Source organism: Sinohyriopsis cumingii, chromosome 15 (genome assembly GCF_028554795.1).
Source record: "Sinohyriopsis cumingii isolate HCF-2022 chromosome 15, ASM2855479v2, whole genome shotgun sequence".
Lineage (NCBI taxonomy): Eukaryota > Metazoa > Mollusca > Bivalvia > Unionida > Unionidae > Sinohyriopsis > Sinohyriopsis cumingii.
Genome location: NC_142975.1, coordinates 139443784 through 139471413, shown reverse-complemented (window position 1 = coordinate 139471413; position 27630 = coordinate 139443784). Strand labels below are relative to the sequence as shown.

At 35.5% G+C, this 27630-nt stretch overlaps 1 protein-coding gene across 3 annotated transcripts in view; it reads right to left on the bottom strand.

The window, feature by feature from the left end:
* The window catches only part of LOC149782901 (b(0,+)-type amino acid transporter 1-like), a 204435-nt gene that overhangs the window by 50189 nt on the left and 126616 nt on the right, over positions 1–27630 (bottom strand). For all 3 annotated transcript variants that reach the window (XM_089934449.1, XM_089934451.1, XM_089934450.1), the window contains exons 2-7: positions 26598–26750; positions 18466–18567; positions 17491–17730; positions 7580–7705; positions 5652–5751; positions 5125–5169 (exon numbers count right to left, since the gene is read on the bottom strand). In XM_089934449.1, the coding sequence (XP_089790575.1) occupies positions 5125–5169; positions 5652–5751; positions 7580–7705; positions 17491–17730; positions 18466–18567; positions 26598–26750 (766 nt within the window). The remainder of the gene's footprint in view (positions 1–5124; positions 5170–5651; positions 5752–7579; positions 7706–17490; positions 17731–18465; positions 18568–26597; positions 26751–27630) is intronic.

The window sequence follows — 27630 nt, the reverse complement described above, 5'->3', positions numbered from 1 at the left end:
TTAGCCAATGACAATGAAAAGCAAAAACGAAAACAAAAACACAAAAAGTATAACATTTTTGCGTCGTTAATTTTTTTGTCGTTATTTAGGTTGTTCCTCTCTGGCGGATTCTGCGCACCCACAGCCGCTTGTGTTTCATTTTGTCGAGACAAATCCGATCATATTTTCACAATGGCGCTTGCCAATGGAACCAATTTAGCCATATCATGTTCTTCGTGTAAATCCGCCTATGACAATTCCATTTCGCTTTGGAATAATTTGGTAAATCTGTACTCAGCTGCTAGTGCATATCTTCCCTCTTCACGTCGCTGCTGTATCATCTCAAAATCATCGTTGAGTTTTTCAACATCGAGTTGACCCACGAGACCATCTAGCTGCAATTATTCGATCGTAGAAATAATCTTGTTATTATTTTCATGGTTCAATAGGCAACAAATGCATTCCTTTAAGAAAAGATTTTATCTAGACCAATTCGATAACTTGTTGCTGAATCAGGTAAACTTATCGTGATGAATCCATGCTGAGTTTTCTAAACACGTGCGAAGAAATCTTTCAACGTACATATGTCCATTTTGCCTGGACACTATATCGCATGAATATTTCATCATATGTGTGGCAACACCTGTAAAAAACGAAAACGTTAACTCTGAATACATTGGGAATCTGAGTATACCGCGTGGTGGCGTAAATAACATCCATGTTTTTATGCCTGCCCCGTGAAAATGTTATGGTGGAGTTGCTTGTCTTTCAAATATAACATGATCGTAAACTACTGGATAGATGATATTTCCGTTAAGATCATCGACGGACGGCGTTGTATCGATGTCTGTGATAAATTCAATAACATTGTTCTCGGCCGCTGATGATTCATTAAATTCTTTGGAAACTTTATAGCAATGTTGATCATCCACAGATGGCGCTGCTAAATAAAGTTTGTCCCATTTGAGCCACCTCATTATCAGGTTGAGCAACAACTGAGTTTCACCCGACCCAGATAGACTAACTATGATCGATCGAATGGAATTTGATAACACTGGATGATGCTTGACAGGTGCTTGCTCACTTGACGCTGAAAAGTCAATCACGTTCATATTGTACAGATAAAACATTATTTATAATCATGAGTTTATATTGTATTCGATGCAAGACAGTCACTGGTACAAAATTTTTGAGAGCAACCACGTTGGTCAGTAACACGCCGACACTGCAGGTAAATATGTAAAATGTGGCACATAAAAAAGTTTGTGGCGTTGGGTCACTCTGCGATCGATGGTGGCGATATTGCTAAGGAACTCGGGAAAATACCCAAAATGCCATAGGCTAAGTATCATGGGGAAAAACATCTTCCAGGATATAATTATTTTGGTCCTAGGGCTCGCCTCGATATCAGACTTGACGAAAAATGTCAACAAAATCCAGGCGAATTTCCGGTAAATGCGATTGATCAAGCGGGCCATGTTCATCATGTTGCGCATAAAAATCCAGACATACAACTACGACATATCGCTGATGTCAAGTTAATTCACACGCTGAATACGATAAAGAATAAAAACATGCAAGAAGCACTCGCAAATCGGTTAATAAGATCGGCCATGAAAGGTCAAATGATGTTAGGAGCTGGCAATTAAACACCAACAATTACATCATGAAGGCGGTTTATGATAGTGCAATCGGATACTGGAGAGGTATATCAGAAATTAAAAAAGCCGCCGATGCAGTAGGTGTCACACGAGCAGTGGCCGCAGACTGGTTGTCACGACAGGCCATATAGCAAATTTATCTTCCACGTCCCAAAACGATTTAAAATGGACGGTTTGATGTCAGCACACCTAACGAGGTTCATAAGGCAGATGTCTTGTGTTTAACACATGACGTGTATAACGGCGCACATACAAATACGCATTGACTGTTGTAGAGGCTGCAAGCAGATACAAAGGGGCTGAACCGTTATCGTCCAAAACAGCAACTGAGGTCTGAGCAGCGTTTGAACGGATTTATGCTCGAGAACACTATTGCTACAAGTTGATCCTGGCAAATAATTTATCGGTGCAGTTACGACCTTGATGCAACAACAACAAGATCAGACGTGGACACACCGCCGAACGTCGCAATCAGGCAAAGATTTAATCAAAGACATGCACAGCGAATCTTTGGATATCAATATGCCCAAGAATTACTGCACTTTGAAGAGAGATCTTCCGAATGGGTTGCAAGACTACCTCATGTGGTGGCCGCGTTAAACAACGAGGGCACGAGTAGAATTAACATGATACACATCGATGCAATTGCACAAAAACATACCACGACACAAATCACCAGATAAGCTACAACAGCCAGTGTTGGGCAGCAAAGACACAGTGAGGTCTTTATATGAACCTGGTGAACTTGAGGGTGGTGCAGCAAGACCAAAACATAGAATTTCCAACGTGGTAAGATCTACTACGCATCCACCAATCCACGGAATAGATTCAACAGCCCCAGATTGCATACCGCGTTGCAGACCGCTCCACCTAAACGCGCTGAAGAACGAATAGCGGTAACAATAGACACACGCGCTGAAGAACGAAGCTCCTTTACGTCTGTTACATTCAAGACATGTCCAAGAGACATTTTTGCGTGTGTGGCCGAGACTAGTATCAATTCTGTCCTCGGTAAATTGTCGTACATCAGGAAAATATTGCCACAACATTATTGCGTTACAGCAGACGCAGTGATTATTTTGTCGTTGTTTCAGCGTCATGACAAACTCTATATCCAGATCAAACTGGGATAATTTTGTTTCATCTGCTGTAATAATTTGTCAATTTGTTCTTCACTTCGTTGCTCAGTAATGGTGTTGTTGTTGTTGTTGTTGTCGTTGTTGTTTGTGGATAGTAGATATTGTGGTGTTTTTCTTCTTCCCGTGGGTGGAGAGTATATATTGGGGTTTTTGATAGTATATTCTGGGTTTGTAAGTGTTCGCGTACGTTTATTTGGATAATAGATACTGGGTTTTTGATATTATATTTGTTTTTTTTTCTCTTCCTTTCTGTGTGGAGAGCAGATATCGGAGTTTTCGATAGTATATTTGTTTCTTTTTACCCTTTTCTTTTGCGTGGATAGTAGATATTGGGTTTTTTATATTATAGTTTTGGTTTGTATGCGTTTGTGTACGTTTGTGTGGATAGTAGATAATATGTGAAGTGAATGTAAGGGATGTTTTTCTTCACGTCCGTGCTTGACAAATATAAACTCAAGCATCTGTCATTCAGGAGATTAACAACAAAACCACAGAGGCAACTCAAGAGTTAGAGGCAATGGAGGCTACTCGTATTCATGAGAAACTTATGACGAAAATACTATCAGTATCTCAGCAGATCCATCAATTGAAAAGACCGTGCTTTTTACATCAACATCGAAAACAGCAGTATCAACATTACACAATCGATATAAGTAAACCAAATCATTAGTATGGCACGGAGAAACGTACAAAAAAAAAACAACAGAACACCACCCCTGTGACACTAGCAACACCAGTTGAAAAAACTAGAACAACATCAGTCACAACCGTGGTTCCAAAGAAAATAACCACGCCACCACAAATCCAACCTGAAAAATAACAGTTGCATTGCAACGTCTGGAACCACATCTAAAACTTCAAAGAAGAGAGAACAACGAAAAAAATTCATGAAGGTTTACCTAATTATCCAGACATTCCAGAACATGTAGAACCAAGTAAACAACAACAAAAACGATAAACTTGACCTACAACTAAACAAAGTGCAGATGAGGTCAACTATATATGTGACCAAGCTGAAAAAATAGGAATTGGATTATGACGACTGACCAAACTGCTGCCTTAAATTCCACAGAAGATATAAAACGAGTGATGGAAGTTTACAAAAAGACAAAGGGCCAAGGGAAATTTACCCTACCACGTGATAACCACTGTCTGCGTGCGGCTCTCAGACTTCACCAAACAAAAGACGAATTCCACCTAACACCAATGCCATTAGTGATATTAATATCTTACGAGCTGATCAAGATACACAGCATACAAATACCAAAGTTCCAATCATCACCAGAATACAAGCAACTGGCCCTAGTAGGCATGATCTGCCTAGATATAACTGAAACAGAAGTTCATGCCGCACAGACACCTAAAGGGATTACTGTTTCCTGACGAAGATTAATTATACTCCAAAAGGGGCCAAAAATAATACCAATGGATGAGAAGGCCACGCCTGTGGAATCTTGGGGGCTCTCTTTCTTTCCTGATGATAGAACATATGCTGGTAAAACTGGATGAGGATCACTATTATTATAGTCCCCATAGAATCAAGATGGAAATAAACAATTTGAGAAAGTCTAACGAAAACTTAGGGAAGTGATGAAAAAAGAAAAGGAGAAGAAGGAAGATGAAGAGGATAGAAGAAGAATGAGAGCATGGAACGAGAAAAAGAAAGAGAAAGAAAATGAAAAGAGGAAGAAAAAAGAGGAGGTAAAGGAGAAACAGGAGGGATAAAAGAACGAGAAGAAGAAGACAAGAAGTGTAGGACATAAAACAAGAAGATGGTGGAAGAATAGAAGAAATTAGAAGAAACAAGAACAGACACAAAGGCTCTTTTCAGTGCCAATCGTATGCCTGGAAAAGATTTGCTTTCTTGCCTAAAATGTTTTTAGTCGGATGTATAGTTGTTTGTTTGATTGATTGATGTTGATCAATCTATGCATGTATGTATGTTGTATGTATTATATATGTCTATGTCTCTGTCTATAAAGAAGCTTTTTGTTCCGCCCCGCCAAGCGCTGTTTTATTGGTATAGGTTATGAACTAGCTGAACTTGCCCGCCACCCGCTAACCTCTACCCGTTGAACTAGCTGAACTTACCCGCTACCCGCTACCCTATGCAACGACCCCACTTTTCCTTGTCCGTATACAGTACCAATATTCCAAATGCTAAATTCCCATTGTCCGTAAACGTTCAAGGGGGGGGGGTCGGACAAATCTTGTCCGTAAACTATCCCAAGGGGTTTTTAACTCAGATTTCCATTATTCGTAGGGTATCCCATTATGCTACTTTATGCTAAGTGCATAAAGTCGTAACAGCACTTAAGGCAACAATTCCTCGAATATATACTTACACAAAGGGATTTTTCAGCTCCTCCGTTAAGTAGTTCAAGTTATTCCTGAAAGATTTAAATTATTAAATACATAAATAAAAATAATGAAAATAAAACCACTTCTAGGGTGGCAAATTATATGAATTAAATGTTTTATTATTTACCAGTCGCCTTCTATTTAAAATGCTGCCAAAATATAACCAATCTTAGTTACCAAGATTGACTGGCAATGGTTGAATACATTTAGGATCAACACGACTGTTCGAGTATGATATTTGGTGTTAAATTGTATAATTATATTTTAATTTTAGAGTATGATATTTGGTGATAAATTGGACTGTTTGAATTTATTTTTAGAGTAAATTAAAAAAATATTGATGATAGTTTGCAATTTAAGTACGTATGCTTGAGTTTAATAGGCATTAAGTTTAGTATTAAGTTGGAAGAATTCATAAGGTCCATTTATACAATTTGTTGTAAATCGTGAATTATACCTTTCTTACATTCAATACTTGTTGAGTTGTTAGAGGGTAGAAGTTTGCATTTACCATGAATCATAGGCCCACATGGCAGAGTAGAAGGCTAGCGCTACAGATGCGGGCGAACTTGTTGTACCATTGAATCCAGTTTGCAGAACACTGAGATGACCTGCATAAAACAAATTGTATACACTACACCTGTATTGTTTCTCTCTATGCGAGAGAGACAGCTCTACAAAGCCAATTAGAACAATTCGACGTTCGTCGGTAGTATTGTTGACTCATTATTTTCAAGCTTCATGACTTCGTGAATCATGTAAAATATTATGCTAAAATTCATCCTATTAAAAATATTTATAAAGCCTATAAAGAATATCAAACAATATATACAAATTATTGATTTAAATAATCGTTTCCAAATACTAGAAAGTACGTAAGAAGAAAATATCAATATATCAGAGGCTCTTCCATGGTCTCTTGAATTAATAACATCTCGCTTTCTTCATCGAATGATTTAAAGTTAACCAATGAAAATGCCTGTTACAAAGGCTTTTTAAAAATCTGTCATTGTATACTACAGATTTTCTAAGGGTGTAAGGTACAGTTTTTACTAAAAATTTGCATCACATTGTCTGATATACACAGTCATAACGATAGAATACACCAGTGAGTTCAAAACAGTCCGTAGTTTTGGAAAGCTGTAAGAAATTGGACAATAAATATGTAATTTATTCGACATTAGAAGTCAACGCTCATTGCAAAATATATCTTTGCACCGCAGACTCAAAAGTACGGATGCATTTGTCACGTACAAAGGAAAGTTTTGACTCAAAATAATGCTCACAGTGAAATACAAAACCTTTCACTGTGTAATCGTTTTTTGAAACAGTGTGTACTAAACAGCTTGATGCAATTCAAATAGTTGACATCCATGCCGTTTTTGAGACATATTATACTTGCATTGACCATCATTTTCTACTGCTGTGAGTGGCTTGCTTTGCTTCCTTGACTACTATTGCTATTTCACTGTTTGATGCTGTGATATAACTAATGAAGGTGTACATGTCTCACGAAAATTCCAAGAACAACACAAGCTCGAAACAACTAGGAAAGAAATATATCAACATCTTTAACATTTCGACAATAATAAGTTCAAAAGTCATACTCTAGCCTTAGGTTAATCGACCTAAAACAGCTTGAAATTAAAATGGAATATAATTATACTTTATCAAATGAGTGTAGATGGGGCAATAAATAGGGGCTGTCTACCTTAATTCAGTTTCTCTACGACAGTTTTATAATTTTGTAGCTTAATTCACAAATGTTTGAAATTTGGTTGATAACGTACTAACTTATATACGGATTGGACGTAAATAAAGTCCATAATCTGTATCCACATTTCCCAATTGTTTCAAAAATAAAGTTGCTCCACAAATATTAATAAACCATAATAATTTAGTTACCAAATTACTATATGATTTTCATCAAAACCCAGTTTTAACTTAGGAATAGACATCTAAAATGTTGAAACTGTATTAACATGTGCCGTTAAGAAGAACATAATACAATAATCACATGGTTTGACGACCTAAAATAAACTGGGCTCAAATCTCTGAGAAGAATTCTTCAGAATGCTTTGTCTCGATCGCTATGCTATTGCATGATGCAAAATTCGAACATAATCACTCGATCAAGAATGTTATGTCCCCGTGACCTATTTTTCATGGATGTGAATATAATTATTCAAACTGTACCCAGCTGAATAACGTTTCATGACTGCATATGAATCTATATCAGATAAAAATAGCAAAACGTGAAAGCTTAACATTTATCAGTGGGACGTGACAAGCAGGTAAATGTGACAACGCCGTCAAAGAAGGGATGCCCGTTTCTTGCCAAAGCCTGCGGAGCTATAACAAAACGAAAACTCTTAACACTTGTAAGAGAAATGCTTGAGTGATTACAGTGCGGTTTGTCAAGAATATTTGTTTTCTCACCTTGAGCCATCCTCACGATTCCTCCGACAACAATGATTCCTAAGGCTATGAGTTTTACTGCCGTGAAAATCACCTGGATACTCGAAGCCAATGAGGTGTCGTAACAGTTGATGATACAGATCGTAACTAACGAACAAGAGAAAATTATCATTTAACAAAATATATAACATAGTGATGCAATTTTTATTTTGTAAAATCAGTGTACTTTGAGAAATGAGAACTAGTTTTTTTTTTACCGCTTTGTAACATGTACATTTCTTTGATTTCTCCATTCACCAAACGTGAACTGAAAGAGGACAGTGTCGAAAGGAAGATTAACTTTTATCAAATTTACTTTAGACAGAGTAGAAGTCAACACAAATATTAAGATCTTTGATTCACATTTGTTGAATATTTTTTCAAGTCCGTATCACACAAATTTAAAACTTAAAGGAAAAATAATAACAAAATATTTATAATATTATTAAACTATGATCTGTCATCAACAAATTTCTGACTTCAAAGGCTATATTATAATGCAATATGACGTGAAATTGAAAAAAAGTTGTAACATATATGCATTAGTTTATATCTGCTTCGACCTTATGTAAAGATTAAGGAACTTATGAATTTGTTTTTAAAATTGTAAATATCGAGTAAGTTTTATTAAAAAAAAGACAATTAATTCGTATCTTATCTGGATAAGCATCGGAACACTGAAATATGGCACTGCTACCCTTGTTATAACTGCTTCTTTTCCCTTTTCATACCATATATATGTCCACAGACTAAATGGTGGTATTTAAAAGGGGTTCTTAAGATAACTCTACTGCTTATGTCCTATTCCAAATAGAGGAAAAACGATCATACTAGATTTTATTAAATTGGCCGTGAAATATATGAAACGACATTAATTTCTGTTATTCTACCCTTGGCGGGAAAAACCTCGAAATTATCCAACAAGTTTCATAAATTTCTAAACAAAGGTTCATGTGAAATGGTCCAACGCGTATGACTCAGATTATGACATTGACGTTTTGGTCAATGACGCGTAAAACACTAGAAATTATTACAATTGCACTAAGATGCCTCCAACGTCGCACGCTGTATGACGGTATGATGTGATAAATTCAGTCTCTCAGTTTGGTAGGGATTTGATATTGAATTTATGAAATGAGAAGGACAAATTCAAGCTTTTTCGACTCTTGGCGAGCAAAAACTCGAAACTGTTCAACGAAGTTTATAAATTTATTGTTAAATATTTATCCATTTGAGATGATTCTGTTTATTACATATTTATTTTTTAATAGAAATAGTTTAGAAAGAAAACAAAATGAAATAATTCGTTTATTTTGGTTCAGACGATGAACCTTTCAATTTTTTGCGGATACAAATAGTATCAGGCGCTAGTTCAGGTAATACTGAGCAGTTCGACAATTTATACCGTTTAAAAGTAGATTTGTTTCTTTACAAATTATAATGCAAAGGCCAGCAGTCCTTCCAAATCACTTGAATGTTTGAGACGGGCAACACATTTTTTCAACAGTGGATCTCCGATGGAAATTAATATATAATGTAACAAAGTTGACTGATTCAGTTAGACGAGCCAAATACATCGATTTCAATGAGAATGTTGACAACATTTCCACTTGAAGCGTACCAATTCCACTACTGTGAATGCGATATTGCACATTGCAGAAGAAAAGGATTGCACTTGTTAAATATTCATATGAGGGGATGGATACTGGATGCAAAATATTGTACCAAATCGAGACTAAGGACGTTGCTGGGTAAAGCAATTCCAGATCTAATGTATTTGTGACCGTATATTTGTTCTTTCTTATTGGGTGCAATGCTTGGTTAGATAACGCTATGTGAGCTAGGAGATTGTACGTGTAGACATTCTTCTCGCAACAAAGTTGAGTTTATTACCACTATAGGTTAACCTGTGAACCTCGGTTCTCGTAAGGGTGGGGTGCCTGTTACAGGTTTGGATCCCAATACCTCTGTTCATTGACCGATGCCCTTAGCTACCCTTAATTTTATTTGTAACGAACCCATGTGAAGTCAGTTCGCCATATTCCTACAGAAGTAATCTTTTTCCAATGCCTCTTTGGCAATCTATTTGAAAACTGGCCTCCAAAATGTCAATAGTAATCGCAATAAATTTCCAGAAGGCGAGGTACGGAATGTTCCCACAGTCGCAGTCAATAAGTAAAAAGAACACTACACAAGAATTTCATGAGCTTATTTGGAATAATACGATTCACATAATGTGATATGTTAGAATGTTGGCATATCCATAATGTTAAGTTGCACTCACGATAGTAAACCACACCAACTACGTGATAAGTGATATCGTAGTAGAGAAAATGAGGTTTCTGGCTAAAAGACCCGAAAAGCGTCAAAACAAGTGCAAATTACTTTGTGATTACCCAGCTCAGAATAATGCTTTTCAGGTCTGATGATTTTTTTTGGGCACTTTAACCCAGAAATCTTGTTTTTTCATCTACTACTTTAAAGTTCGATTAATCTTTTATCTGATTATTTATAGTAGAGGAAATCAATGTTTTATGCTCAAAGATCACATAAATCATTTACCTAATGAGACATACTTGACGGATTATTTGAGACAAAACCCTGAAAGATATTATTCTGAACAGTAGTAATTAAAAGTGATTTTGTCCTTAATTTGATGATATTTAGGTTCTTTAAGCCAGAATCCTTGTTTTCATCTACTACTGAAATTTATAATACTTCTTCACCAACTGTCAACGTGTCAACGGTAGATATAAGAAATACCTCATTATCGTGATGATACAAACAAACCTTTTATCGTCCACTTACTTAACGTTGACATTCGAATAAATCTTTTATTACTGTTTTGCGGAGCAGATACTTGCCACCTACAGCTTATACGTTTGACCAATCAAGATCAATAGTGAGTTTTGTATATTTTTGTTGGCTGATCGGATCATGAAAGTTTATATACCGCGACATTAACTCGTCACGCAATTGCTCAATGTAATTAAAATATTTACTGTCATCAGATTTTATGAGCGAAAGTTTAAGTTTATTCAATTTTCCAAAACATATACCTGAAATTTCATTGTTAATTTCAACTGTTAGCGGTTGACTGCCGATTGTCAATCTTTTACTTTTACTGCAACTGCTATCTGTTACTACTAAATTTTTGAACATTATTTTTTAAAGTTTAGACAAAATTCATTTAAAGATGATATCAAGTATTACATTGCCATATGTTAAATAATGACCATGTACAAACGTATATATTCCGTTTTCGCAATAGCATTTGTCTTCAACATTACTTAATCCACGTTTGAAAATAACGTTTCAAATTTCTGATGATTTCTTTGAATAGCCGTTGCTCTTATAAAACTAATACCTCCATCAAGTGCATCTTTGAAATCGTCAAACCCAATACATTTTTTAACAAAATCGCGAGGCAAACATTTGCTTCATTTGTTCCTTTATTGATATCTAGCAACACTGCGTACATTTTAATGCGCAGTCCAATAAAGTATGTGACAATGAGCGAATTCATTTCATCCTTAAAATTGCCAATAACCTTTTTATTTGTAACATCATGAAATTTACTATTGCGAGGATAATCGGAAATAAAAAAGATGTCGGTTATCAAAGAAATCCTGATAGACATCCTCACACTATATTTCATAAAAAAGCGAGTCAGTATCGGCAAACAATAGTTTACTTGGCGGCCACTGCTTCTTAACAAAATTATAATGAAAGTCGTAAATGAGCTATTTTGGTAAATCGAAGACAGCAGCTCCAATGTTAATCGGCTTATTCATTTTCAAATTTGGTTTTCTTCGCTGTATCGCGGAAAGATTCTTATTAAACATTTTCATGCTGACATAATCATCGTCTGACGCAAGTTTGTTTGGGCGGATCATATCATTAACTAGCTCGATGTTTACTCCCTTTCTAATATTTTCCATTGTTTTTCCAAAGACAGAGTTATTCATAAGCTTAAAGTTATTCTCGAAATCAGTTTTTGCCATAGATCTTCTCAAAGTGTTTGAGTTAATATAACATCTCATCCACGGTGACTCATTGAATTTTAACACACGACGAACTTTCCTCATCAGAAGAGCAGCATCGATTGCTTGTTTAAGAACTTTAGTACTAAACATAATTTCGCTTATCAAGTAAATTTGAACTAGCTTACTTACTATAGAGTTTTGTTTCGGTGATGCTATTCCTTGTTGTTCCTTTGAAAACAAACTATAGTCGATTATCATTGGTTCCGCACAGAATGGATAATCGTTATGTAAATTGTGTAATGAAGTAGGATGGTTAAGATCAACGTAGACAAAATATGAAACATCAACAGGTATCTTTTTTTCTTCCCCGCTAAAAATTGGTCAGGAGTAATCCAACGAAATCCACCAAACGGAATAGAAAAGTTATTTTCGCAAAGAGAAATAATGTACTTCGATAGAAGCTCAGCATTGTACTCTTTCATGCATTTCTTATTTGCTTCCACATATTTCTTTGTTATAACGCTACTACCACCAAAGGTTCTAACTCTACTTTACAAAACGTTAACAGAGCATCCCCAGATAACCCCGGAGTAGAGTAATACTGACAAGGATCTAGTCCGTAATTGTTATAGCTTACTTTTCGAAAGCTCTCAGTGACATCTGCCAGCAATAATACATCCGTTTTCTAATACAAATCATGATAATCGCCAAATGTCTTGCTATCGAATTCTTTCCAGATATCTTGCACATATTTGTACTCGTTATCTGTTATATTTTTGTTTTATTTTAGCTGAGAATAAAATTTATCTTTGTCGGACAAAGAAGTTTCATCAAATATACTCCAATCATCGAGATACCCGTATGGAATTACTCCTTTTTTTGTTAACAAGCTTAATTTATTACCAAAACAAATCTCGTAGGTTATAAAACTCACTACAGCCTTTCACAAGCTCATGTAACAGTGCTGCCATAAACTGTAGACTGTCGATAAAACTTAACTAAAGTATCTGACATATATGTTACAAAATTATTTGGGATACACTTGATTACGTTATCGAGTTTTAAACGAGACGTTATTTCAGGATTACCAACAGCTTCTACGATAATATGACTGTCATATCTTCGGAAATTGTGAAGAACAACTGGAATAAAATCTGGAGCATGAAACCTTACACTGCACTTATTATGAGCCGCTCCACGATATTGTCCTGATCACGCACATTTCTGTTATCAGGCTCGGGAGATGCGTGTGTTGTGTCAAAGGCTTTTTCACAAATATGACAAATGTTTGCTTGTTCGTGATCAGATTTTTGTTGAGCTTTTAGTTGTATCATATTTTGAGTTGTTTTTCTTAAACGTTTAAATATATCATCAACTTTGCTAATCAACTGCCTGAGAAGCCAAACAGCTGGATTAGACCCGCTGCCCGCTGACTCCGTCACTGCGATATATTTTAATCGGCTTCGATAACCTCGGATCAACACAACAAACAATTTTGTACGCGACTCCGCATGGAACATGGTTTTGAGTTTTTCTTGTACTTGACTGGTTAGGATTATTTTCTGCGCCAAGCACAGGCTGAAGTAATTACTCAAAATCAGCTTAAATAACGAATGGAACTCTTAATTGATAATTATAGCTGACAAACCGCAGGATTTTTTTTTTCATTTTCATCTGGCATTGCTATTCGTTGTACTTCTGAAAAATACTGTAGATTCTTTTGTAGTATTTCATCGTCAGAACAACCGTATAAACAGCGATAACAAAACTACTTTATAAAGTTGCTATACTGTCTACCAACAAGTCTGTTGAAGTTTTTGATCCATACGCAATGAGTTTTATGAAACCGCAGGTTTATCGTTGATTGTGAGCTGTTTCAGAAATATATCTCGGATATACTTTTTCATGTTCGTCCAGACCAAATACGTTAACATAAATATTATTTTCCTTTTCAAGCTTTGCTATTTGATTTTCTGCAACGGGAAAGTCAATACCATTAAATTCAGAGGAAAATAACAATCGAACGGAAATGCTAAAGACTGATTTCATCTATTCGTTGTTTTACGGAGACATTCCAGAAGGACAATGAGTATATCACGTAAATGATGCAATTACCGATGAAATATCGAAAACTTGTCTTTGCAAGATAAATATCAACCACATAGGGTTGTTCGATCTTTACGAAACCTCTGATTGCGGAATAATTCAAAATATCCGAACAAAGAAAATAATATGTAATTTACAAAACAATGGATATCTTAAAAAAGTAAAGGAACAAAACAGATTTTATTTGTTTATTTTTGTTTACGAAGATTTTAACGGGCCAATAACAAATGGTTTGGTTATTGACCACATCAACAGCATTAAAACAAAATCGTCTAGAAAATCTCCAACTTGTAACATCAAACAACAAAAAAATACAGCACGGGGACGAGGTGTTGGCATTAATTTCAAATGTCCGGCTAAATCTATCGTTACTGTCAATACTAAAACAAACGAAGAGCTAAACTTTAATTTCAGCTGATGCTCAATATTATTAAAACAATCTGGCAACGGTTAAGAGATCCGCTGAGGCTGTTTCAAATTTAGCAACATCACAATCAACAGCTGACAGAATAACCTTCTGATACGATGATAACTAAACTTCTTGTAAGATTTTAGAAAATTCTCGTCCACTAATACATCTATAGGACCATAACATAAAAGCTTCTCTATCATAAACAAAGTTAATAACTATATCTTCTAGCAATTCAATGTTTTCTGTTCCGTAAACAGAATTGTGTCATTATTTATTTTGGTTAATATTAGCTTAATGGAAATATCTTTTTGTATGGATCAGAAAAGCATTTTCTTACTGCTTCACCGAGTTCAACACGATCCATGATTTTCGCATTTCCACAATATCTTATTTTGTCCATTCTGATATTATTTAAATCAGATAATAGTAAATTATAATATGAATCCACTCGAAAGACTAACGTACAACACACCGTATGAAGATATTATTGTCACACCAAATACCAGTGACATTATCAACACAAAAGGTGTTGCTGACGTATTCATCCAAAACGAAGTTTTTGATGGCATAATCACCAAGAACAAAGTTGTTGATGATGTTGTTGAAGAAATAAATGTCGTTGTTGATAAGACAAATTATGGAAGTCCCACAACCTGCCGATACATTGTTAAGTATCATGTCACAAAACATTGTAAAATTTAATTTTACAGTGGACGAGAATCAGTATTTTTGGCAGCTGATAAAACCTATTTTAAATATCAAGATTCCCGACAGAAAAATATAAAATTTGATTTTATATTTGTCAGCATATTTGGTCTGATGATGATTTCTGACAATCGTCGGCGATATTTAATATCGTTATGTAAGCCAGTAAAATGTAAATCTGTCTTACACATGTATAAAAAAATCTATAAAAATATATTATTACACAATGTTGAGCTCGTTGAGCTCTGTAGTTTGTATCCAACTGTTAAATTTGTTGCTGTATCCACGCCATTTGACTAAACTTTTTTACCTTTTCTCACAAGAACTTTCTCAATAACAAATATATCTTACTTTGTCAGCTGCTTTTCTTGCTCGTAGAAACTGCCAATTACTTGTGCCCCTGATAAATCTTTTAGCGAGTACTTAACAGGGATCGTCATTCGAATTTTATCAACAACAAATAGTCTTCGCTCCAGTTTTAGAGTAAATCATTTTTCAAACGCTTGTTTGTTAAAGAAATTCTAACGTTATTTCCAGTTTTAAATTTATGTTTACGGTACATAATTTCGTTTGCTAATATAGAGTTCGAAGAACTCCCATTTTTAATTGCGTCGTTCGGTGACATTTTAATCGTTCCGTGTTTTGTCTTATTGTATTTGCAGAAGATCATCAATGTATCTATTTGTATTTTTCAGTGTCAGATGTTTATGGATTTTTTCGTTTAGTTAACGATTAAATGGCTCAACGATAACGCAATTTGTCCTCGTTTCCAGTAACATTTTTTATAATGTTATTCTGATCGAGAAACTGTTCAAACTTTTTATTAACAAAATACTGCTCCATGCTCAGTCCAATTTTTTTGTTGTTTTCTCTCTGTTTCAGCAATAATCTGTTTTAATGTGTCTGTTACTGAAATTCCAGGTTTATCTACGACTAGTATACTAAAAGCGTATTTACTAAAAACGTCAATAACATTAAAAATAATTTTTTAACCGCCCTCAGCTCCGACGTTAAACTGAGCAAGATTTGACATATCTACTAGTCTATCGCCCAAACATCGACTTTATGTTGCGAAAACATTTTTTTTTAGGCCGATGTAGTCTAGAAGAATCTCGTCAGTTTGCGTTGGTAAGATGCTATAAGAAAGTTGGGAAATTATATATACAACCTTATGAAACATTAATGAAAAAGCTTGATGGATATGCTTATGTAGATATTAACAATAAAATATGCCCTGGCAGGTAATGTTTAAAGTTTTATTACTCCATACGCAAGTATTGGACATCTTGTTCTCAATAATTGTAGCATGCGAAATATAGCGCTAGTGCTTGAATATATTGATGAATTAGAAAACGATTGCAACAATATGATAAAGGAAACGCATGTATATAAAATGTATGTCAAATTTAATTCGTGCAGTTTGCTAATAAAAGATGAAGTACTAACAGATGAAAGATATAACGATACAGCATCAGTTGTCTACGACAAGTACATACATATTCTAGCTGATGAAGCAAATACTAAATTTCGCGAATTTCTTGAAACGTTTGTTGGAACTGCTACTTTCGAAATTGTGAAGAAAAAGAATCTTATCGCACGCAAAATATAATAATAAAAAACTAATTATTGATTTCAATCATGTTTCAGAAAATATTTCAAAAACCGAGCTTGATGCGTTATTACAATACTACAGGTTTTATCATAAGAAACGTTGGTGAATAAAAATGTTATAAATACTATGGAAATATTTTAAGCGTAATTTCGTAGTTACCGATGTTTCTAACTGGCTCTGGTATAATTTCTAGTGGAGTAATGTTAATTTCCATTTTTGTTAATCATTTCTGGAATTGGTTTTAGTTTATCAACAACGTTTAAACGAATCGAACCAAGATATGAAACCAAAGAAATGCTTGTAAAGTAGCAAGTGTAACTTATACAAAATATGTTAGATCAGATTAGATCTTATTTGCGCGGAGGTAAGAATGACATGGACTATTTAATTCGTGAGTTACGTACAATAGATATTAAGCTGACAGATACTTTACCAATGCGAATAAGCAAGTATGCAAATCGCTATTAAAAGATATCAAGTTGAATGTGTTATTTATAGTTGAGATAATATTAATAAAGTTCTTTAAATAAATTTTGAATAAAGTTATAAATAATCGGACAAAATATTGATCGAACCTTTACAGTAGATGAAAAACAATGATTCTGGCTTAAAGAACCTAAAAATCATCAAATTAAGTACAAAATCACGTTTTAATAACCACTGTTTCGAATAATATCTTTCAGGTTTTTTGACTCAAATAGTCGATCACGTACGTCATCTAATGAGACATATGCCTCATTAGGTAAATGGTTTTTGAGATCTTTGAGCAAGAAACATTGTTTTCCTCTACTATAAATAATCAGATAAACATGTATCGAACTTTTAAAGTAGTAGATGAAAAAACAAGAATTCTGGCTTAAAGTACCCAAAAGTCATCACACCTGAAAGACACTATTCTGAGCAGGGAAATCAAAAAGTAATTTGTACTTGTTTTGATGATTGTGGGGTCTTGAAGCCAGAAACCTTATTTTCCTCTACTACTGATATGTTGAAACGGGGTATTAAAACATCATATTAGTAATGTCATTTAATACGAGTATAAATTTTTGTCTTGATATCTTTTAAAACTTACGTATAACAAGAGCAGCAATAAGCTTGATAGGAATTTGAGGAGATCCACAATAGTCCATGAAAGTGGCAACGTATTCCGCAAACGTCAGGCATACAATAGCCAATGAGGACGGCTGTAATACAATAACCTTGGTCCATGCAAACAGGTAGGCTACTATCGGATGCATTGCTTCGAACAAGTAGGGATATTCTGCACCAGACTTGGGGATAAGTGTGCCCAATTCAGCGTATGTTAGTGCGCCTGAAAACAAAGGATCGCAAGTTTATGTTACAACCGCTACGTCTCTTTGAAAGCAATGCATACTAATTATTCGGTTGGACCTATGACAGAATTTAAGTTTGTTCTCAGAGTATTGTTTCATTTAGTATTCAATTTTATCGCAAGAAATTCTATAATATGTCTTATCTTATTCTAGTAGTTGCTATACGAATCAGGGTAGGTAGGAGCTTGTCTTTTATATTTTTATACGCTAAGTTGACTAACATTATGAATAAAATCGATGATCTAATCAGATGGAGACATTCGGATTCTAAATGAATGATTACTCCTTTCTCATTCGCAGCTTTGTTGCGTGCTTGCAATTTTAATGCATAAAGATATGAATTATGATGATGGTATTATTTACACCTCTATGACGAGTTCATGTACGATGACAAGCCCTATTACATTAAAGCGATATTAGACTGTGCACGTGCCGGTAGCTGCAACGTAGATCTACAATGCAAAGTGGCCTAAGCATTGTGTGCAATCATTTCCAGCATCTATGCATTTAGATTTATTTTATTTATGCTTTCATCTTAACATTACTGTCGACCACATCCTCGATATCTTATCGCATTTGAATGAAAACCTTAATACGAATGTAATCTTCTATAGGTAATGAGTACTGACAAGTGGAGGGCATGGCTCATATACTCTATATGGCCTGATTAAGGTGACAAATTTTCATTTTTATGGGGGTAAATATCTACGTACCTAAAAGGGACAGAACGCCCCCTGCTGCCCATACTACCATGCTCAATCCGACAGACTGGGCTTCTCCCAGGACTCCTTTGGGAGAGATAAAGATACCAGATCCTGAAATAGATGACAACTTTAGACAGTTATGCCCGTTATTTTCCCATAATAATGTATGTCCACACTCAGTCATTCGTTCCGATACGTACGCAGCATTCTGTTCCAAAATATCAGCGCTTTCTATTATGTCGATAATGCTTTATGACATAAACTTTGTTTTGCTTTTTATTCAGTCTGTGGCATATTATTCAGTCTGTAGCTTTTTACTCTGTGGATAATTATTCTGTATGTGGCATATTATTATGTCTGTGGATGATAATTCATTCTGTGGCATATAATTCAGTAGATGACATTATTCTCTCTGTGGCATATAATTCAGTCTGTGTCATATTATTCAATATGTGTCATATTAATCAGTCTCTGGGATATTATTCAGTCCGTGGATTATTATTCAGTCCGTACAAAAAAGACTAGATCATTATATATAGCTTTTTCAGAAGTTTATTTAGATAATTTCAGAAAACTGTATTCTATACTTCTGTGATATTTTTCTCGAAGTCTTGGATAATAATTGTCGTTCTCTGTTCGATGTATCAAAGCATATGAAACTGGAATCAACCACACAATTATATTACCAATTTCGGTGTCTCTGACCACGAACTCGAACGTCATACTTACGAACCGCTGTCTCAGTGTAGGTTTATGTTCGTTTTGAAATCAACAGTATGTAAAGAATTTGAAGGCTAGGTATCAAACATAACGGAATAGACTTTATTTATTAATATACTTTTAGGCTAATTTTGACGTATGTAAAATGCAAACACGTGTCAAATCGAAGGAATCCAGAAACTTCAATAGGGGATTTTGGCAGAAATAAAGCCCCAAATTCCTCAGTTTTTATGGGATATATTCTCTGTTATTGAATCCTTTCAAGTAAAAATGTTTTTTGTGGTGTCTGAAATCAAACTAGACGAAAATTTGAACCACCACTATGCTTCGTTATTCAATAAAAATTCAATTTATTCACCAGAAATGGAAACAATAGTTTTATTCGAATATTGACAAGGTGAACCTATATAACACTGGTCAACAGTGAAATCATTACTGACTTGAAAAGGCCCTAATCTGTAGTATTTTGGTGTGCCGAACACGAATATAACCGTGAAAAATTTGTATTGGCTCTGGTTTTGAAGATATTCATATACCTCATTTTCTATGTTTCACTGTGTAAATTTCTCCAGTAGGACTGCAGCAACATCCGGAATAATGATGTAACATTGCATAATACCATCATGCTCACATCATCCACAGTTGCAATGCAATACTAATGCCATGCGGCTGCTGAAGTAAGTTGACGTCAGCAGTGTACTATACATGTGTAGGCCTATTATACTAATGCCAGGCGGCTGCTGAAGCTGACGTAAGCAGTGTACTATATAAAGCCCAATCAGATAGGTTCAGCATTTAAAATATTTTAGACGTTGTGCGAGACAGTTCAAGCTACTGTTACATAAAACTTATTATTTTATCCATTTACGTACAATAAAGAACAGTAATGCCTCGAAAGTGTGTTAATACCGCGGACAATTTTTGCTATATTTGTGGGGAAGTGACATTTGCCAACCACAAGAAAAGTATCAATTCTCAAGTGAAGAAGGCATATCGTCTTTACTTCGGATGCAAGGTTGGTGACCAAGACAAGCCTTGGGCTCCGCATATATGCTGTGCTACATGTACAACACAGCTTTCACAGTGGTTGAATTGCAAAAGGTCATCAATGCCGTTTGCAGTCCCAATGGTGTGGAGAGAGCCAAGCAACCACCTAAATGACTGTTACTTCTGCTTGGTTCCTCCTCTTTCCGGCGGAATAACGAAGCGAAAGAAGTCGAGAATAGTCTACCCAAACATTCCGTCTGCATTGAGACCAGTTCCACATGGTGAGGAACTTCCTATTCCAGAACCTCCAGCAGAATATTCTCTGGATTCATCTGACGAAGACAAAGGTGAGTCGACCTGTTCTTCTCCTGGTCCATCAGCATGCAGTGATCCAGATTTTCACTGTGGTGCATCATCAACCCCACACAGAATAACACAGGAAGAACTAAATGACCTGATTCGTGATTTGGACTTATCAAAGAACAAGGCAGAATTGCTAGGATCAAGACTCCAACAATGGAATCTTCTAGAAGAAGATGTCACAATTACTGCATATCGAAAGCGCCACCAGCAATTGGAGCCTTTCTTCAGAAAGGAAAGTAATCTGATATTCTGTTCCGATATTGAGGGCCTCATGAATGCTTTAAAAATCACTCATGACCCACAAGAATGGAGACTATTTGTGGACTCTTCGAAACTGAGTCTCAAGGCTGTGCTTTTGCACAATGGAAACATTCTTCCATCTATTCCAGTAGCGTATGCTGTCCACATGAAAGAGACATACGATAACTTAAGGCAGCTACTGAATTCCATTGAGTATAACAAGTACAGCTGGCACCTCTGTGGTGATTTGAAGGTAGTTGCCCTTTTAATGGGACTGCAGCAAGGATATACAAAATACATGTGTTTCTTATGCGAGTGGGATAGCCGAGCAAGGGAAATGCACTACATGAGGAAGGAATGGACTCACAGGCAGAATGTAGCCATTGGAGAGAAGAATATCCAACACCCAGCTCTGGTTGAGGCTCAGAAAATCTTGCTACCACCCCTTCACATCAAACTAGGTTTGATGAAGAACTTCGTGAAAGCCATTGACCGGACTTTGCCAGCATTCCGATACCTGCATGAAAAATTCCCTCGACTCAGCGAAGCAAAGATTAAAGAGGGAGTTTTTGTGGGTCCTCAGATTCGAGAGCTTTTCAAAGATGACCGGTTCAACAACTTGCTGGAAGGTGACGCGAAACAAGCATGGAATGCTTTTCGCCTAGTTTCTACAAACTTCCTCGGAAATGTTAGGGCAGAAAACTATAAGGAACTAGTAGAAGACATGTTGATGAAGTATAAGAAACTTGGCTGCAATATGTCTCTAAAGATTCACTTCCTTCATTCCCATTTGGATTTCTTTCCTAGCAACTGTGGTATTGTTAGTGATGAACACGGCGAACGTTTTCATCAAGATATCGCAACAATGGAACAAAGATACCAGGGAAAATGGTCCACTACAATGCTGGCTGACTACTGCTGGACACTCCTCAGAGATGCTCCCGAACAGCTGTACAAGAGACAGGCGAAGAAATCTAAGATGTAGTCAATGACTTGATTTTTTATAGGTAGGCTATTACAGTTGACCTTTTACTATTGGAATGCATTTCGTTATGTAAACATTAATTTCTTGCAGATTACAAAAAAACTAGAGCCAATTTTGCAATTTGACTGTCATATTCGTGTTCAGCACATAAAAATTGATAAGAATTGACTAATTTTATTTCAGTAACATGACTTTTGTAAAAATTTGTTGTCCAGTGTAATAAACATTTCTCTAAACAACCTCTGCAGATGTCACAAGCACAAGTCTGGCCTCACACACAATATATAAAATCGCTCTTGGCAACTTCTGTATTAGTTTAAATAACGTAGAAGTGATGTGATGTGATTTTGATTTTTAATGTAGCTTTAACAATTTTTCAGTCATATCGCTACGATGTCTGCAATGTGGCAGTTTATAGTGATGTCTAGCACTGGGGCATCATGCCGCAGACATGTAGCATGATGTCCCACCCAGTCACATTATCCTGACACCAGGCCGACCAGTCCTAACACTAACCTCTTAATGCTGAACGCCAAGCGAGGCAGCTGTTAGTACCATTTTTTAAGTCTCTGGTTTGACTCGGCCGGGGATCGAACCCACGACCTCCCTCATCCGAGGCGGACGCTCTAACCACTAGGCCACCGGAGCGGTAAATGACGTAGAAGGTTTAGTTAAACTTAAATGCAGTCTTACTTCAAAAATGCAAGCCGCTGCTAGCAAAAGTCGTGTGTTTGTGTTTTCGGGAATTCGAGAGAGCGCCTTACAATGGAATTGAGCGAATCAGTTCCGTAGTACCGAATATTTGTGTGAATGATGTCTGATTTACCTATGTTTTAAATTTCTAGCAAGACAGTAGGTAATGATGAGATTATCCCTACATCTCTTAAAGAGAGAGTTTCTATTTTATCACAAAATGTATGTTAAATAAATTTCAATCAAAGCCTTTCAATAATGTATTCAGCATGGAATATATAAATGTACCTTTATAGTCGAGAGTAAATATAATTTTGCATTAAATTAGAATGACCAATATGGTGATTGGAAATCGATAAGTTTACCAAATTTCTAAGCTTCAGAAGATATATGACGTCCGCGTTTCTGGTTCCTAATCACTCTTAAAAATACTTTGTACAGATATCAGAAATGCAAATTTTGGTAGCACGCTTTTGTACACTTTGTAATGAAGAGTTAGAAGCATTTATTCTTTTATTTTCGTATAAAAACGACATTACTTAATGTTATCTCAGTTAAAAAAAATGTTGTGTACAATTAGACTTACCTGCTCATTCTATCATCTTTGGTTTAAGAATTTTTACATAATATGGTATAATAAGTTTGTTTATTAATCTTGTCAAATACGAAACTGTGTTCATACTTTCCGTACTTGCCTTGAAAATGTTAAGTTCTATAAATATATTGAACTTTACCATACACCTTTGAATGAATAGTTGTCATACCTGGACTGTGAAATCCAAATCATCGTATTGTCAGTTGAAAATATTGTTCAAGCTCAGTCTGAGTTTCTTTGATTAGTCTTAAGTCACAACATTTCTGAGTCTAAAGTGAAATGTCTGTAGTAAGAAGACCATGTCATCTAATGTTATTACCAAGTATATTCCAACTAGTATCCAAGAATATTGATCGTGTCAGAAACTTTGTCACAAGTTTTGAAGGCTAAAAAAGATATATAACATGTAAATTATTTAATTATCCATTTCGAGTATGAGGTTTTCTGTTCTCTTGAAAACAATGACTGTTCAGAGGCCACTACTGTTTTAGATTAGGCTGATGCACGAACAGCTTAGCAGTACCAGAGACATTGTAAATTTGTTAACTATATATCTTATATAAGAATTATATGGCTCCAAATGGATTTGTTTCTAAGCTGCATATAATTGTGAATGAAAAGCAAGGCTTCTAGACTTTGAGTTCTGGTTACTTTGCAGATGAAATGCAAAATGACTGGAACTAAATGTTTGGAAGCCATTTATATCGAAGTGCACGGGCTATACACACACAAAATTAATACCATTATTTTAAAACTATCATGGCTGATCACAAATATAACGACTGCTCTTAAGTAAAAATATAAGGCATGAAATTACCTCAAAAGTAATTCTGGAAGAGGACAAATGCAAATTGTTCCTACACTGAGATAATACGGCTGGAAACATGCAACACGCTGATAACGCAACGTTTATAAAGCCTAAAAAGGAATTTATGCCTGTCAGTACGAAAATAACCGCCCAAAGAAACGCTTCAATGTGTAAAACATTTGCCAACTGGAATAAGTATAACAAAGATCAAACAAGTGGGATTTGTTATTGTTATTTTATTTTCTGGTTTAATACCATTTCTCAGAGCAAGATAGGCTATACATGGCGGCCAGTACTGATGGCGGAGGAAATAACAGGTAAACCGTTGTAAGTACCATCGACCCACAGAAGTTACAAGCAAGCTTTCCCAAACACCCACATTGGCCGCGCTCAAGATTCGAAATCCACGCGAAATAGGTAAGATGGAAGTGACCGCTAGAGTGTGCGCTTTCGACCACTCGGCCATACGTGGTCCCCATGTGTGATTTAAAATATTAAAGATTTCATATGAAATTCTGCATCAAAACTCGTATTGATTATATTTGGGGATGCTTCAAGAAGTGTTTATGTTATTCTATTTTGCTGACATTGATTAAAACGTTAGCAAGAGCGGACAATAACGCTTTTGTGGTTTGGTAACATTTGGTAACGAACTAGAAAATATATACCATTTTGACAACAACTAAAACTTGACTGCTTGTTCCTATCACTGAAATGCTGTCATTTGTTGATCATAATCATTAATTAGCTCAAGAGAAATTTTAGAAAACTTTGTCAACTCAGGAGGAAGTGGATACCAAAATCATCTTCCATAAAAATGACGCTCCTCATCAGGGATTTTCGTTCTTACTTCGCAGCAGCTGATAGTAGCTTTCTGGAATATACGTGTTCACCATCTGAGAAGAAACTAAAGAAATATGATTCGCGCTTGCATTTCATAGTAAAACTACGTTGTCAAATATTCAGTAAGTTATATATTAGAAGGACAATCTTGTAAGATCTCTGATATCCACCATGTCAATGGAGTGGTATTTCTGTCCAGTTGGTTAACTTTTAACCACCACGTCATGTTTTCAGAAACGTTCACTCGCAACCGGGGAAAAGGTGCCATCGATGAAATGAATGAATGTAAACCTTAACTAAAAATAACACTAATTTACTGACAAAAGGTGAGTCAAAGATAACAAACGAGACAGGCAGCCGTATGCGAATAAATCATGTGACAACTATAGAGTATACTTTTACCTTGGAAAAGCAAGAGAAAGTCAACGATGGGCGGAAATATGGAAATAAAAGTTGATGCTCTATAAGTTTTGAGAGGCTATCACAAGCGCCTTGAAATATGTGGACGCAATTAAACAAAACTGAAAAACTGATATATTCTTTGAAATACCGTCTTCCCGAATTAATCACTGCAGAAATGTTGAATGGTGCGAACTGAGACAAACATATGCTAATATTATGAAACTTTTGGGCAAATGTGAGTCAACATCGCGTTAAAATAATGCATCGTGTGAATACACTGGAACAAAAAGCTACCGGCGTAAAGGAACGTGCGAACAAATTTGAAGATATATTCGCAGGCATTAAGCCGAGATTCCATACACGCGTATGCGCTTATGGGATACGGATGCGGACATGTTGTTTATGTGATTCCATAAACATTGTGTGGAATCGATTTAGTTCTAGCCCTCTTTTGTTTCCATCTGCGCTACAAGTTACAAGTCTAAAAAATACCCAAATTTGACACATCATTTGAGAGAAATGCTTCGATCCGCTGCAGGAAGAACCTGAAAACATACAACTGCACGTCCACGTATAAAATTGCATCCATATCTATTCATAGGGAATCATACATATTACTGTTATCGCCATTTTTGCCTTATCCGTATACACATTAGTACATATGGACACTTAGCTGTATTATAGACACGGACAAATTTAAATAAAAGTTGCACTTGTATTGACACGAAAAATATTTCTGCCATAATAGAACGTCTGAATGAACTGGAAAAAGAATTATGGATATAATGGAACACGTTGAAATAATGTCACAATTCATCAGTTTACGTTCTAAAGTTGCGATAACATAAAGGCCATATCAAAATTAACTAAAGTATCCACTAGTTTTATTATTTTAAATTTGCTACCTTTCCGTATTATATCTTTTTGGCTGTTTATTCCAACTGCAAAGAGGCAAGTTATTCTGATGTAATTAAACCATTAGTATTTGACATGTAGATTGGGTATATATATATATATATATATATATATATATATATATATATATATATATATATATATATATATATATATATATATATATATATATATATATATTGTTACAAATTTGTTTTTAAAAGTACCTTGAAAAACACATTTGTGTACCTAGTAATTGGTTCTCCATAAGCAATGCACTGTTTGCTGTGTGCAAATGTTTGCTAGAAACTCGGAAGGCGCTTTCTTATTCAGGCTTCGCCTTCAGATTCTAACACTATTGTCGTGTTCCGACAAACGTTTTATACAAAGTAAAATGTTTACAGTATGACAGATTCGTGTCCGAAAACGCACCGGTTGGAATCCTACCATCGGCTAATCCACAAAGGCGACCGTAGTATGTCGGTTAAATGCACTTTGCTCCACTTGACACTGTACTAAATAACTGTCAAAGTTTTGCTTTGCCGTGAAAAGTCAAACCAAACCAAATCTTCCCAAATGAAGACTACTTCGACATTCTTTGGTGTACTCACCTATGATGCTGCCCACGATGAAAGAACTTCCGCTGATAAAGCCGACATTTCTCTTGAGCTTAACTTGATCGGTGGATTTGGAATCACTGCGTACCTCGTCAGCAGCCCCATCTACAATATCTGACATCTCTCCATGGTGCACGTGCCGCCTTTCTGGAAAAATACATTGCACAGATGCAGCATCAATACATATTCATATCATTATAACAGTCGTTCGGCAGGGCATTAAAATGGTTTCAAATATGATTGCGATCTAGGCCGACACACTAGTGTATGCAAGCAAAGAACCGCAGTAAAAAAAATTCAACTGAGAAAATAATATGATGTACTGAAAACTTCTTCAGTAGCAACAGAAAGAAAGATATTAAACAGTATGCATTCTATTTTTTATTATTACTGTCCTCTGAAAAAAGTGAAAAATATTTCCTGGTCAGGTTTAAGCCGGTGGGATTTTGTTACGGACATCTATATCATATATTATTTTATAATATAGTTTTATTTAAGTCATTTGAGTTTAGGACATTTACATTTGAACTATTGAATTCAGTGGCTGGATTGTACTACAATAAACGTGTGCATGTACAATACCATGTACAATTTACAGTCACAAGTCAAGGTCAATTGCAAACGTCATGTCAACAACTATTTCGGTCAGGTATGTCACACATTATTTGAACGGAGGTCATCTCAACATAGCGTGATTCCAGGGATTACATTTGTACTGCGGAGATGTCACGCCCGCCCTGGCTGTTGGTTTGAAAATAATGTTAAAATGTTTTGTTGATGATAAAGGCATTTTGCATAGGGAAATGATTTAAATGTTCGGAAATCTTTTTAGTGATTCAGATCTGTTTATTTAATATGCATTAAGTGACTGTATAAGATATTCAATGTGCCGAATAATTATTCTTCAAGTTACATTCAGCATTGTAAGAGTCGGATGGGAAACGTTTGATTTATTTATCATTTGGTCGTTGATATTGCATAGCGGAAAACATTCATTCTAAATAAACAATATCGTACAGAATTATGG